Source organism: Haliaeetus leucocephalus, unplaced genomic scaffold (genome assembly GCF_000737465.1).
Source record: "Haliaeetus leucocephalus isolate CR32 unplaced genomic scaffold, Haliaeetus_leucocephalus-4.0 Scaffold156, whole genome shotgun sequence".
Taxonomy (NCBI): Eukaryota; Metazoa; Chordata; class Aves; order Accipitriformes; family Accipitridae; genus Haliaeetus; species Haliaeetus leucocephalus.
This window is the reverse complement of record NW_010972592.1, coordinates 30,020-45,508: the sequence shown is the minus strand read 5'-3', so window position 1 is coordinate 45,508 and position 15,489 is coordinate 30,020. Positions and strand designations below refer to the sequence as shown.

General features: G+C 37.8%; 1 protein-coding gene across 1 annotated transcript in view; it reads left to right on the top strand.

The window, feature by feature from the left end:
• Positions 1 to 237: 237 nt before the first annotated feature.
• Positions 238 to 15,489, top strand: part of LOC104828474 (usherin-like) — a gene marked incomplete at its 3' end in the record, with an annotated part of 44,764 nt that continues 29,512 nt past the window's right edge. Inside the window, exons 1-2 of the mRNA XM_010562155.1 lie at positions 238 to 722; positions 6,068 to 6,233. Of these exons, the coding sequence (XP_010560457.1) occupies positions 238 to 722; positions 6,068 to 6,233 (651 nt within the window). The remainder of the gene's footprint in view (positions 723 to 6,067; positions 6,234 to 15,489) is intronic.

Genomic DNA, 15,489 nt, shown 5'->3' with positions numbered 1-15,489 from the left:
ACGTTCCTGCCACAGACTGTGTCTGTTTTCTGTTGTTTGCAGATGCTGGCTGTCACCCACGTGTGTTTCGCTGGCCAGAAAACATAGATGTCCCCTGTGACTGAGCCCTTGCATGAGTGTTTTGAAGATGAAATGCTACCTAAACTCTTAAAGCGTACCACCTGAGGACATTGTTACCGACATGGACATCATTATTTATTTACAGATGCTTTAATCAGGAGGAGCTTTTTTGTAAACATGAATCGCTGGGCTCTTTCCTTGAGGTGTCGTTTCTTGTTTCATGCTATTGAAACATTAATCTTAACTTATTATGACTCCTTTGTATTGGTCAGCTCCCAGGGACATTTCCCTAGGCTTGAAAATGTGGGAGCTTTCAAGAATGTGTCAATCGTGCCAACTCAAGCCACTTGTGGGCTGCCAGACCGAAGTACTTTTTGTCATAGCTCAGTAGCTGTTGAAAGTATTATGTCCTGCACCCAGAGGTTTTGTGTTCAGGAATGTCCATACAGGTCGTCACCTTCTTCCTACAAACTGCTTCTTTCAGAAGGCCTCGGTACCTGTATCACAGAGGACAAAAGGGACTTGCATCCAGGGTCGTTCAGCAACGCTTCCAGTTTTATTTTTCATAATCACAAGGATTGCTTTTCTACTCCCCGTTCTCCAAGGCTTGCAGCTTCATTTACGTTAACTGTATGGTTGAAACCTGAGCGAGAAGGTGTAATGTAAGTAGTATTGAAGGTGTTTACTTTCCTGGTGCTCTTAAAAAAATTGATCATTGTAGTCACAGTCATTATTAGCAAGCTATTTAAAATTTTAAAAAGGTACAGTGAGAAACTGTGACGTTTTAAAGCTGTATTTAGGTTGGGGTCTTTGCAAATGTCAAGACAAGTGGGTTCAGTTTCAGTGGCATTGACTCGGATGACAGTCCAACTGCTTTCAGTGGGAACTGTTCATACATAATGTGTGTGTCTCTTCTTAAAAATCTAAATTTGTATTTCTAATTCACATTCCTTCTTCTAAAAGCTGCTAGCGAAACATGTTGTCAGGGGTTTGTGCTGTTGCTGCTTTCTTGATGGGGGGAAAAAAATTATCTAAAATTTTAGGAATCCCCCAACACAAGTTTACACCTTAAAAACAAACAAGGAAGCCTCCCAGATCTTCCAAAATGATTATTTCAGAGCTATAGAAGAGTGGTCATCATTTTTCTGGAAGATCTGGAGAAAGTTGACTGAACGGGAGATCGTGTTGCTGCTTTAACAAAAGATTCCACTATTCAAACTGCTAGTGAAGTTTCAGTAGGTGTTCACAAAATAGATGTGGCTAAGCATGCTCCCTCTCTTATTTGCTTACATGTCACATTTTTAGCAAATATTGGTGGTATAAGGGGCCCTTCAGCTTGACTGGGCCTCACTGTAATGAAAAACTTGCTTTTTGAAAAATGCATCGCAAATCCTGCAAAAAAAGTTCCCTTCATCTATCACAAAATGCAAAGCCTCCTACTCTTTCTTACCGTGGTCGTGCAGGTCTTCTTTAAAGTGAAGCACACAAAAAGTATAGTATGTTCCTTCAGAGTATGTCACAAATGTTTTTGTACTTGTGCTCACAACTTATTCTTAGAACGAAACTGATGATCTGCTCTGTTGTAGTGTTCTTGATGCTTATTTTGCATGCTGCTGTGAAATAGTAAGTTGTCTAGGGGTATGAAAATCGTCAGAAACAATAGAAATGACTAAAATTATAATCATATATGTACAATTATAGTCTGCTTTATGCAAGGTTAATTACCTTTAAAAAAAAATATCAACCTAGCTATAGAAGTTGTGGTTATGGAGGGGAAGTAAATGAGATCTGCAGAGCAAAAGTGACTTCAGTTTGAGCATAAGTTAAATCAACTCAGCTGCAGGTATGTGTAAAGGTGTCTCTGGAGCTTTGGCCTAGTGTCTTTTATAGACAGCATTTTCTATATAATGTTTGAATATTGAATGCCAGAGTCCATTCCTGGGGTTGTCCTGTGCCATGGGTTCATGTCCACACACGTGTGGGCATATCAGAGTCTTGTTCAGCAGACCATATGCCTACCTTGAAGCAGAAATGTCCCACTAATTTCCAAGCAAGCTGTTGCAGTGATGTGTTGAGTGAGATCTGTGAAACTCTTTTGTCAATGGGATAGGCTTTTGCTTGCATGGAGCCTAAAACAATGAAATGTATGTCCTTAATCATTTGAAACTAACTGCTGTGCAGAAACCAGACTCTACCAATGTCTGATTATCCATGGACTAGTGTAAAACATTAGCTTCCAATTGCTATTGTGGTAATAACGACACAATGTACATATTCCTGTTCAGTGGGTTTTATAGATCACTTTAAAATCTAAATGCTTTTATTCAATTTTTGTAATGGATCACTTCATTATTCTGCCTTGTGAGATTGTCACTTCTACGTGTTGAGTAGAAGCAATAGTAGAGCCCAGTCCTGAGAATCGAAGTTGGACAACAGTTATTCTGGTGGTCAGGATGATATGCTACTGTACAGATTCTTTTTTTTCACTGTTCACAGAAAGAAGCATGTTAATTTTTCTTTCTTCATGAAGGGATTACAAAGCTTCAGTTGTGGTGAAAGAGTAATTGCACATGAATAGCCACTGAAGCTCAACTCAGAAGGCATCCTACAAAAGAGAAATACTTCAACAGCAAACTAAGATGTTTTTCCTTTTATTGTATTGGTTTAGTGAGTCCTTCAGGTTGGCAGAAGGAGTTTGACTTACCAGATGTCCTACATTTTGCAGTCCCTGATGGGGAATTGTCCCTGTTAGATGTCATTTGCGAGACCTTTTAAACCCCATTATCACAGCAGAGGGACTTCACGGAACGGGGACTCATTCTAACAAAGTCTTTGCGCTGCCACCAAAACACTAGGAAGATGAACCAGAACCAGCTGCTCATTTTACCAGTAGAATAATTGAAAGTTTAACAAGATATTTTGTTTACTGGCAAAGTGTTCTTGCATCAAGTACAGCACACCCATAGTTCTTGGACATGCCATACTAAAGTGTTTCTTCATGCTGAATGTTACATGGTTTGGCTGCTAGAGAGTGCTTAGGCAAGAAGCTGAGTGTTGCTGTATAGTATTCCATTGCATCCTTGTAAAGACTGTGACACTTCTGTTAGACGTGTGCCTGTGTAAGAGAATAGCAGGATTTTTCTGCTAGAAGTTACAGTGCTGGCTGAAGTGAGAGATACTGATGTGAGGATCCAAAGTCTGAAGGCCCTTTAAAGATTGCTCCCCCAGAATGTCACAAATATATGTGGATAATCAAAGACGCCAAGAATTTCCTTCATCAATTTCATATACCAAGTTTTCTTACGTGAATCTGGGAAAGAATACACTTTCAGACAAAGAAAGAGGAAAGTCTGGTCATGTTACAGATTTATTTGAAGCCCTAATGTTCTTCTAAGATGTATAGTATAGATATTTGTAGGTATGCTTTTAAGTCACTCCATATTAGAAATCTTGAAGAAAAGCAAGAGACTAGTGAGAAAACACTGACATTTGTACTGCAGTCTTTAAATTTACTTTCCCTTTAGGCAGTAAGTGCAGTAAGTGAGCAGAGCTCTTGTCCCTGAATTTTATTCTTTCCCCATGCTTCCCCTCTTACTGCATGTACTCATCTGTTAATATAAATGCTTTCAGTAAGCCTGTGTTAAGCCTGTAAGTAAGCCTTAGCACAATATAGGAAATTGTATATGATGATAATGCTTCACAATGGCATAGGATAAGAATATGAGTAGAATCTTAGCATATGTAAGTAATCATTACAGGCAGTTTATATCAATTTAGCGTGAACTGGGCTAACTGGAAGTTAGATGACCAGAAGACATTGGTGATGGGAGAGAAATGGGCTGGGGCCTTTTACCTCGAAAAGGGTCATGGGGAATGGCCTGATTGTGAAGTGAGCAGTAGATGTATTTTTTTAATTTTATTTACCTAAAGGACTAAAATAATGTCCTATTAGTTTATATCCATTCAGATGCTTTACGTTAGGAATTAGACTGAAAGGGGGATTTGCCTTAAGATACCATACGTCTGGTTTTGAACCTGTGCAGATGTTCCCCTTTGCAAGTGCTCCAGTTAATGTGTGGGGATCACCAGTGCAGCTGTGTTAGATTCTCTAGAATATTTTTCTCTTTGCAAGCTGACCAAGCAGATTTGAGTTGTTTGCTTTTTCTCCCTCCAACCCCACCGTAGAGAATTAAGTAGTCAGGAATTGACTCTGTGGGACTGCAGGTTACCAGAAGTTGGAAACTTCACAAAGCACAGTGGTTTCTCTCTGTAATCATGGCTGGAACGGAAAATTGTGCTCAGAGTCAGAAGTAATGCTTATGCCTATTTCACCTGTGTTAGCACTAGTTTGGGGGTTCCCCCCCTGCCTCGTTTTCTGCCTCTTGATTTTTCTCTTTCAGTAATGAGTCACAAGTTGCATTTGTTCTTTCCAGTTTTCAAAGTGATGTACATCAAGGTCGCTTCCATTCTTAAAGTCATGACACCTTTGGGGATAAAAACAATGTGGGGATGTTTGTTTTAGATAACTAAAATAAACAAAAAACTGGATTATCCAATTATTGTTTATCCAGGAACTGGGTAAATCCAGTTCCTAAATATTTTGCTACTTAGCTGAGCCTTCCCTCACATTTATTATCTAGCAAAACTAGCATGTTTACAAGCAAACAAAATATTGAAAAGACCAGTTGACAATATATTAAGAAATGTGTTTTTAGTAAGGTTTGGAAAACAGAAGTCTGCATGTTGCAAGTTGTTTTATTGACAACATTCCAGCAGGCTAAAATTGTAACAGTTAAGATGAATTAATTTTTCTCTTTGATTTAAAGGTGAATTAGTGAATAATGGCAGTATCAAAGAACAGCCTTTTTGATACTTTTCTTTTTATAAATGCATAGTAGGTGAAAACACTTATTGGTAGATAAGTGGTTTGTTGTTTGGTTTTGTTTTTTTGTTTTGTTTTGTTTTTTGGTTTTTTTTTTCCCTCCGAAATATGTCTAAGTAAATCCTGGTCTCATACAAATTTTATATGCTTTTCTCTTGTGACTTAGTGCACTAATTTAGTCTGGTGTAACTGTTAAAATATTTGACTTTTCATGGGTCAGTAAATTGAGGACTGGATTTCTCAAGCAGCTGAAATGTGAATGCAGAACTTTGTAATTTTTTGTTGTACTGATGATTACTTTAGTAAAATACATAGCTGTTTCACAAGCATATATAGCCTATGCTTTCTCAGGACTCTTGACATCATGGTGATCGGATTGGCAAAAATATTTCAGCAGCTAGATATGCAACATGGGTTGCTATTGTTGGTACTCTTTTACCTGATATGTCTGTGTTGCATTTGATATTGATGTGAAATCTTTGTGGGGAAAAAAAAACCCAAAGAAGTTGCTGGGTAGCCTTCTTGTCTTGCTCTGGTTCTCTTAGGTTAAACAGAGGCTGTGTCGAAGGGAGAGCGTAGGGGAAGCTGGTGGTGTTGCTACCTTACCTGGACAGATTTGGTAGAAAGATGGAAGACTTATTTCCAGAACATGTAATTTGTACTGCTTTTTGTGGTTATATTACATTTTGCCTTCTTAGACTAAGAAAAATGTAAGTGCCTCCACAGGTTGTACTATGTTGCATAGCTTTGTACAAAAATTGCAGCAGAGACCTGTGCATTGCTAGCCAGCCACCGTGGTTTCTGTCATGGACCCTGAAGAGAGATGGCAAAGTGGACCCCTCTTGCATCTCCAAGTGAACTGAGGTTGCATGCACTAAATTAAAAAACCCCAACCAAACAAAAACAAACCTCACAGATTAAGACAGAAAATATCTTTGTTAAAGTTTTTACACTTAGTATATCCTGTGACTTTCACTGTCACTGAGCATCTTCTCAAAAGCTGTATTTTTAACGTTTATTTTAATACATTCTGGTTAGCATCACTTTACAGGATAGCACCTTGGCAAGAATGTGTATATGTGTGTGCCTGTGACCTTATGTTGTTTTTCTTGGTTATTTCCAAAGGTGTGTGATAGAAAAGGCTATTGATGGGCAGACTGTGTTCAAACTCACAATCTCTGAGAAAGAGACCATGTTTTATTATCGCACGGTAAATGGTTTGCAGCCACCAATAAAAGTAATGACACTGGGGAGAATTCTTGTGAAGAAATGGATTCATCTTAGTGTGCAGGTGAGTAAAATAAAAACCATTTAATATTTGTTGAAATACAACATTTGTGTGAGAGTAGTATAACTGTATAAATATAAAAGGGTAAATTGGGGGATGTAAATGATAACTCTTGAGTCTTCTAGGTAAGGATCTTAATTTGGGAGCTCATTTTGAGGCGATTGCTCATTTAGCACTGCAAAGAAATGCTGTGCCTGTTCTTCTGAACAAACAAGACTGAAAATTCTCACCCTTAAGAACATGACTATTTGGGGTGAAGAAAAGCTACTTATTTCTAACATTACCAATAAGACTTGAGTCTCTGAGATTATTTCCTAAAAAAGAGGATGTCATCCTCGTCTATACATGCTAATGTACTTATCTTACACAGAGGTGTGTCGCGTTTAATTTAAAAAACTTACAGTGCACATAAGTAAACATGTATGAATTTGTGCTGCATCAATCAAGCTAGTAAGTCACAGAGCTATTACCTCTTATTTTAAAAATATGATTCAGAACTGTTAAAACACAATCCTTGTGTTGTAAGTCTTGTGTTGACATAACATTTTAATAAGTGTACAAATATCCACTGAGGATAAAGCAAAATTGAGTTTGTTAAAATTTAAACTGTATGTACAAAAATCAGTAAGCAAACACAGAAGTTAAAATTCAGTTATTTGCATGTCTTGTAATTCCCAACAGACGCTTTAGTGAATTCTATTTGTAAGCCAAGTTCAACTAATAATTATAAAACACAATTATGAGGTATTGAAATGTTTATATTCTCCTTCCTTCATTTCCTTTATCTGTTCTATTAAATTTAATTTGCTTTACAGCACAATCAAGAATTGTTTTGCTGCTTTCTTGAAACTTGCTAAAAGGTATTGACTGTTATTTGGATTTTTAGTGCTGATCTTGTCACTTCTAAGAAGTATCTAAGCTGACGTCTTGATTTTTTTGCAGTTTTCTTTTTTCTGGGATAACAGCATGGTAGTGCGAATAAGAGTTTGGCTGTTGGATTAAAAGAGTGACCTTAAGGTAGAACTAATGAACTTTACACTTCAAACACTCCAAGGGTGCTATATTACTGCTGTTGCTGTCAGCTGCATTTTGTACTAGCCTCAGAAACTGCTAAAGCTTGGGATAGCAAAGTGAAGAGTGAAAGGGCTGGATTTAAATACACACATGTATCTTAAATTGTATTACAAAGAAACCTTAAGCATTCTGTAGAATTTGGTCCTTTGGGGCGAGTTGTTCAATGCATAGCAGGAGTAAAGAAGTGTAGCTTCTAGACCCTTAAAGGGCCTGCAGGCTTAATACCTTTTCCAAATTTCTGAGCTCAGGGTGGAACCTTACATTCTGTGGTTTGTGGTATTGTAGGATTCGACTTCCCATTACAGATGATAGTGGCTGCAGCATGATCCATTTAGCACTAGGTCTGGCTATGAAACTTTAGGCACAGGTGTTTTGTTTGTTTGTTTTGGGTTTTTTTTGCTTTTAGCAGCTGTCCAAAAGCATTTTTTTTCTATAAATGGAGAAATAAATGGAAAATGAGAATGAGAGAGACCATACAAAAATATGCAAAAGTAATATTTCTATGGAAGTATCTGTGTCTTCAGACAATAATAGTATTTGATGATGATATACATTTGAATATAGGTGTTTCCTTAAGCTGATGAAAAAGTCTTTTGAAGATAAAGCCCTATGTAATTTTATAGGCATTAGTAATTTTAGTTAAAGGCAGTGGGAGAGCCCGGAGTTTACATGTAGAAGTACAAATCACCTGATCTTACCACCAGCGTGACTTTTGATTTGTCTGTCCAACCAGCCTTCTCCCCAGGCGATGCCCGTGCCGTAGGTATGGGCACTGCGGTGTGAAGGAGAGACCCTTCTGTGGGTATAGGTGAGATACCTGGGGTAGAGGCAGCAGAGGGGGCTGAGCGCATTAATGACCTACTACTACTTTGAGCTTTTCCAAGTCAGACCATGTAGACTTCCATGCCATCTTGTTCAGGTGAAACTGCCTCTAATACCTGTAAAGGATTAGCAGTCTCAGTTCTGTGTCACTGTTGTAGGCATAACCTTTATTTTCTAGTAAACACAAGCCCTAGGACTGAGCTCCATGGCTAGTAAATTAGGAAAGTTTGCAGTCATCCTACAGCCATGCTGGTTTTGAAGTAGGTATGGTGTTATCAGTGTAGTTGCTATATAACCTCCTACAGAAACAAAAAAGAAATTGTTGTTGGATGTGAAATGTCATGTACGTGGCTGTGATGTTTAGCCACAAGCTATTAGGTTTAACTAAACGTAACAGTAGGTTCAGCACCTTTTTAGGTACTTAGCAGAATTTGGAACATTATTTCGCATTTATTGGGGACATAGCCAGAGCTGGGTGATGTGTCCTGATGTTAAAAAAAAAAAAAAAAAAAAAAGTATTCAGACTTTTTTGATGGCTTGCTCGATATGATTTTTTGGACTAAAAGAAAATAATGTTTATGGATGTTCTTTTATGGGGCAACTTTTTAACAGTGTAGCTTTTCTCTTAAATTCCGTGATGGTTTAGGTTTGTGTAGGAAATGCAGGTGACAACAGAGGGTCAAAATAGTTACCTTTTAAATTGTATTGGATACAAACTTCACTGGATATTCTCCATAGCGTATTGCAAAATATTTTTCAAAGCCATGCACGGTATAGCATGTTTGTCTGGTAGACAAGGAGGAAAAAAGTTTTTGGCATGATGCTTTGTTGCTCAGTCACTGCAGACCAAATTACAGACGTGTCTAATTTGGGATGAGTCTGATTCAGGACTGAAGTTTTTTTACTGAATGCTAGCACTTACTAATCTAGGGGTGTCTAGTGTGTCCTTTCTCTGAGAAAAAAGCAATACTTTTTGGTTGACTCACAGGGAATTTATTCATCTTGTTTGTGACAGCACGTGGGTGAAGGCCAGGTGCAGGCTGGCTGGCACACTTAGTGGCTGCAACCAAAGAATCAGGGATTGAGGCATAAGGCTTTATATGCCAAGTTGGTGACAGGAACAACAGCTAAGGGAGACTGTGGGGTTTGGTTTTGATAAGTGTTTACAGCAGATTGATAAATTTTTGTGTTTGTTTTTTAGCAGGTTGTTTGTAGTTTGTGAGGAGCGTGTGTGTGAGTGATGTAGCTGACCATGAAAGAGACCGCTTTGCCAAGGAGCTAGGGTCTAAGTCCATCTCTGAACACAGGTACGCCTAATTTGAGACTGATTTGGGCCAAAGGTCTCTAAAGCCAAGCAGTCAGTAGGAGGTGGGAGCCTGCAAACAAGGGAGTTCCTGTGGTCAGTAGGGACAAACTGAAATATTTGTGCATAAATGCTAGGCAACAGACACCATGACAGAGGAGTGTGAAGTATTGCTTACAGATGTGAAACTGAATTTAGAGAGAGCAGAAACATGGTAGGATAGCAGATATGTTTGGAATTCAGGTATAAGAGCATATGCCTATTCAGGAATGATAAAAATGAAAGCTAAATGGTGGAATAGCACCAAATAGTAATTAAATGATAAGAGGGAAGGAAAGAAGAAAGGACAGCACAGATTGAAAATAATTTCTTTGGCATAAAATAATTCTAGGGGAAGAGAAGGCTAGTAAATTAATTCTACTGAGGTAATCTAGGAATTTAAATCCTTGGGTTTGGATTTAGATGTGTAATTCGTTAGAGAGAACTACTACTAAGAACTGTGTCATTGCAGATACTTATTCTCCAGTTTATAGCTGGGAAATTAAAGTTCTACTAACAAGAGCAGGGACCAAATATTCCTGTGTGTTCTGCATGAAAGGTTTCTTCATCAAGTAGTTGCTGAAGCAGAAAGTCTGGATACCAGCTTTAAGTGATGAGGGCATTATTAGAGATGTTGGTCTCAAAATTAATGTTGAGTATTCATAACTAGATTCAGATGAAATAGAAGAATAAACAGTTCTTTGGTTCTGTAAGTACACCTTTGGGTTTCAAAGAGAACAAACAAATAGGACTAGTTTAATAAAACAAAGTGAACTGTGTAGCCCAGAGATTGAATGGAAAAAAAGCCTGGAGGTTATTAAAAATAAAAATAATAGAATTAAGAGGAATCTCTGCCCTTAAAGGAAAAAAGTTGGAGATGTAGTGCCCAGGCTTATCTGAGTGAATAAGCACCTTTGCGGTTAGAGATGGCAGAGTCTGCAAGCACTTGGGAATGGGGAAGCAAATTCACAGAGAATGCTATGTAGGAATAGAAATAAAACTGCGAAGATGTCAAGCTGAATTACTTTGCAATGACTGTCAAGTGGTAAAAAGTTCTTGTGATTTTTTTTTTTTTTTTGTGTGTGTGTGTGTGTGTGTAAGAAGGCAAGACCTGTGTATGGCGAAGGTGTGCTTGAGATTAAGGATAATTTGAGTAAGGTCCCCAAAATAAATAAATACTTTGCTTCTGTTTTCAATAATGATAATGATAACAGACACAGAGCAAAAACAAGCTGGGTAACAGAAATGAACATATGGAAACAGAAGTGATCATAAAGAGGTAGAAACATGAATTTGCAAATTGCAAAAGAACTGGTACATAAAATCCTTTGACAAAGAGATATTTTATGCAAATCTACCAAGTCAGAGGTGGAGCTATAATGCTTACATTTAGGAAGAGTGTCATGCATTGATGCCGGCCAGCAGCCAGGCACTGGGGCATCCCCCACTCTTGCCAGTGGAATGGGGGAGAGAATAGCAATAGCAAAAGTGAGAAAACTCATGAAGGACAGGGGGGTGAGAGGGGAGCAAATGACACAAAGGCAATCACTCACCACCTCCCACAAGCAGACCACTGCCCAGCCAGTTTCCGAGCAGCAGCCACCTTGGAAGTAAAATTCCTGTCTCCCCAAAGTCCTTCTTTTACCCCAGTTTTTATTGCTAAGCATGAGGTTATACAGTATGGAATATCCCTTTGGTCAGTTTGGATCAGCTGTCCCGGCTGTGTCCCCTCCCAACTTCTTGGCCCAACCCTAGCTTACTGCTGAGATAGGATGGGGGGACAGAGTGGGAAAAGGGAAAGACTTGACACTGTTCAAGCACTCTTCAGTAATAGCCAAAATATAGTGTGTTATCAATGCTGTTTTAGCCACAAATTCAGAACACAGCACCATACAGGGTGCTGTGAAGAAATTTAACTCCATCCCAGCCAGAGCCTGTACAAAGAGGAAGGAAAAAGGATCTTGGCAATGCAGACCTATTTGTCTTGACACAGTGGCATATGAGGATTTAGAAAAGATCTTTGAAGGAATAGATAAAGATGTGGAGCTAAATGAAAAAGGGGATAAAATGCAGCGTGGATTTACTAAAGATAGCTCATCGCTGTCTAACCTCTTAGCTTTTTTTGATGAGAAAACTGATTTTCAGGCAAAGTAAATGTGTCAGATTTCCTCTATCTGGAGTTCAGTTTAGCATTGATGTGACAACCCATAAGAAGTTGTAGGGTCAAAAGGAATGCTCATGGAGTGGGTTGGCAATAGATACTGCTCAAAGGAACTTGCTTATAATCCTGGGGAGGGGGAGAGGTAAAAAAGCAATTCAATTCCTTGAGAATTAGTCTTTGGACCAGCCTTGTGTTGTGTTTTCATTAATGGTCTTGGCAGAAATAGTAAGAGTGTACTGATAATACTAGCTGGTAACGTAATGTGGAGAGGCATCCTCATAAAGAGGAACGGTAAGATGCCATACAGGAAGAATGGCATGACCAAAAGAACTAGGGTAGCTGGCATGAAATAAAATTTGGTATTACAAAATGCAAAGTAATGAACTTGAAATCCCTCACAAAATCTTTTGCTAAGTAGTTAATCATTAGAAAATTGTTGAAGTAGTAGTCCCAGGTAGTGATGATGAGTTACTGGCATGATGTGGCTACAAAAAAGGCATGTGTTGGGGAAACATATCTGGAGAGGCATTCCCAGTAGTGAGAGAAAAGCATCATTGCTGCTGCTCAGTCTCTGGTGAGATTTCATGCAAAATGTTGGGTACAATTTCCGGCATTCACGTTTAAGGAATATAATTCAGAACAGAGCTACTAAGCCTATGATGACAGTGAAAGGCTCTATGCAGGCCTTACAGAAGATGGAGAACCTTCTTTTGGGAATTAACTATAGTGAAGAGTAGGTAGTCATACAGTTTTCTCCTTTAAATCTGTTGTAGTGTAAACACCAGGCAGAAAAAGGGAGTATTTAAGTTGGAAACCGAGTCTGCTCTATTGCAGCAGAGTGTTTCTGAAAAAGCATTCTGATCAGAATAGTAGGGACAAGAAAATGTTTGGGGTTTTTTTGTTGTTTTAATTTAAATTCAGTAACTTTCATAAAGAGGATAATGTGGTATAGTGCATCCAACAGGAAAAGATGGGAATTCATAACAATCAGTTGTTATGTAGGTGGACTGTGGCATTTTTTTCTTTTTTTTTTTTTTTTTTTCACCTTTTCCTTGCAATATTACTGTAACAAATGCTGCCAGCAGGATGTTGGACATGAATCACTAATAGTCTTGGAATGGACCGTTGAAAAAGCTACTTGAGACTAGATAGCATCAGTCTAAGAGTAACTTCATACTTTTTAATAGTTTATGTAGCCTTTTTAATATGCGGTATATTGCTGACAGAGCTATTGGCTATCCATTTCTTTGCTCTTTATACCCAATAAATATTTGAGAAAAGTCATCCTTGAAAAGTTCTGCTGAGGTAAGTTGAACTAGATTTGCAACAAAAGTAAATTTTGACTTTTTTTTTTTTTTTCTGTTCTCCAATTAATATGACTTATTTTTCTCTAATGGTGTCTGCCTTTATTTTCCACTGCTTAGGATTTGTAAAGGAACATACCCTTTCGTTTTGCAATTTCAAACAGTTTTGTTTGTTGTTTGGTTTTTTTTTTTTTCCTTTTTAAGGCCATAAATTGTGGATCCTGTTTCCTTGAAATTACTGCCACTATTCTAGCTGATTTCAGTTGGTGAGGATCAAGTCCCTCAGGCTTCTGAAAGTTTTAGAGTCCTTCTGTGTGTTTGGTCTTGATTTAATGATATTTATCACTGTATCTCTTTAGGTATCTATTAGCAAAAACTCTGATTGAAGATACACAATGGAATAAAGAATATATAGCCTTAACTTAAAAGAATCTGATATGCACTGAAGTGAAAGCTCAGGAAAACTGGTGTCTTAAAAAATTAACTTTTAAAGAAATAAAAAATTTGAAAGCATAGCAATGCATAATTAAGGCCAGTTGTGTACCTCATTATCTCTGCATAGTGATACCAATATCAGATTTGTGCCACTTAATAACAGCAGCTCCATTATGTATTTTCTTTTCCAGATTCACTGTTAAGGGTCTCTCACTTTTGCTTTGATACTTCAGAATTTATTTAACCAATTAAGAAGAGTGGAATTTAAACATGAATTTTCAGATACAGCCAAGGCTGCTGAAACAGGGGATTCTTTGAGAACATGTCAGATTGATGTATTTGTTTCATATTTAGTGTCTGCAATTATAAAAATAATCTTTTTAGTAGCCTTTATTTTGCCTGATCATATCTATGTAACTCTGCCATGTTTTGGCAGACTATAGCACATTAAAAGCTTTAGAAACTAAGTTTAAAATCTAAATGCAGAGAGGTAACCATGACTGAATTACTCTCCTGGGAGGAAAATGCTCTTAGAGTGCCTATTGAAATCAGCATTATCATTTCAATACATGTCAAATATGAGTCATTTCCTAGTTTAGGCAAAATTTCTTTATAAATCTTTAAATCTTCCAGTTCTTTCAAGAAAAGGTTAAAGTACTTATGATTTAATGAGACTGCTTTACATCATAACTGTTTGACTATCAAGAGAAAACTTGTCCTTTCCAATTTGTGAAATCCTTTTATTTTCTGCACAAGTTTTTGAATACTTTAAGATTTATATTAAAAGCAAAGAACCTGAAACTTAAAAGCAGGGAGAAAAACATTTACTCTATACACTCTTTGTGTATGTATTACTGAGTACGAGGTGTTTTAAACTGTATATTCCCTAAGTTTAGTAAGGACATGAGAAAGAAAAGAAGCGTTTTAATTTAACGAATCACTTTGATCTCCTGTTTGAAGTCATCACTTAGTATCTATTAGGAGTAGTTTATCAGTCCCAAAAGAGGAGGGGAGAGTTTGCATCAATTCTACATATTAGACCTTCTTGTCTATTAATTGCAGTTGTGTGTTGAAAATATTTGGAAGGATGCAGTCTGCCCATATGGTTGGTGCTATGGTCGCAACAGACAGCAGAAATAAAACACGTTACAGTCTGTATAATGTATTTAAGTGTCTGTTTAGAGAACTGTTCATAGAAACAATGAGCATAGCTCTCTTGGCAACTGGTTCATCATTTAATCTGCTATGGTTGCAGGCCATTCAGATACTGCTGCTGAACTTGCAGCCTTGGGGTTCTTTGATATCAGTAACTTGCTGTGCTGCATGCAGAAGTCCTACTGTGGTGCTTGCCACCTCTTCTCCTGGTCCATGGGTACTAGGATGTCGCCTGTTTGTGTTGATTTGAAAGCTCTTTGTTGTTTTAACTTTAGCTCCTTGGGAAACGGATATTTCCTAGATGCCTCTATCTTCTCTTCAATATGCTGTCTCTTAAACTACTTCCTTTCTTGCCTGAATATAGGCAAGTTCTTGCATATTTGCAGATTTAGATTTACAGTCTAACAGCTGCCTGGGAACACGGGCCAAGATTTTAATTTCAGAGAATGCCAAAAATACAGGTTTTGTCAATGCCATCTTGACAACGCTTCTAGAAACTGTGAATGTTTTTTCAATTCCAAATCCCACTGAAGTCTGCCCAGACTATATATTATATATATGGTTGGAATGGAATTAAGCCTCTGTATGACCAATGCTGGGAGGAGGCAGTATTGAATGGTTTGCAGAAGCTGTGCCTGATTTGTCTGGAGAGTTTCAGGTGAGATTTGAAATCCATCAAATTTCAATTTGTTTTACAAGCAGTGTTTCCTTATACAAAAATATGTGGCAGCCAATTAAATTGTATTTTAAATAATGGAATATGTTAAGAATGATTTGCCGCCTTTTTTTCCTCGTCTCAAATCTTTAAACATCCTGCAATTCTTAAGGTTGGTTTTTTTGGCATCTGGTGCATTTTTGCTTTTTTAATTTTTATTTTTTACATAAAAATGAGTAAAGTAGAGATGAATATGGTCTGTGCTACTCTAGAATGGGGGGGGGGGGGGGGGGGGTTCGGTCATCTCCCCT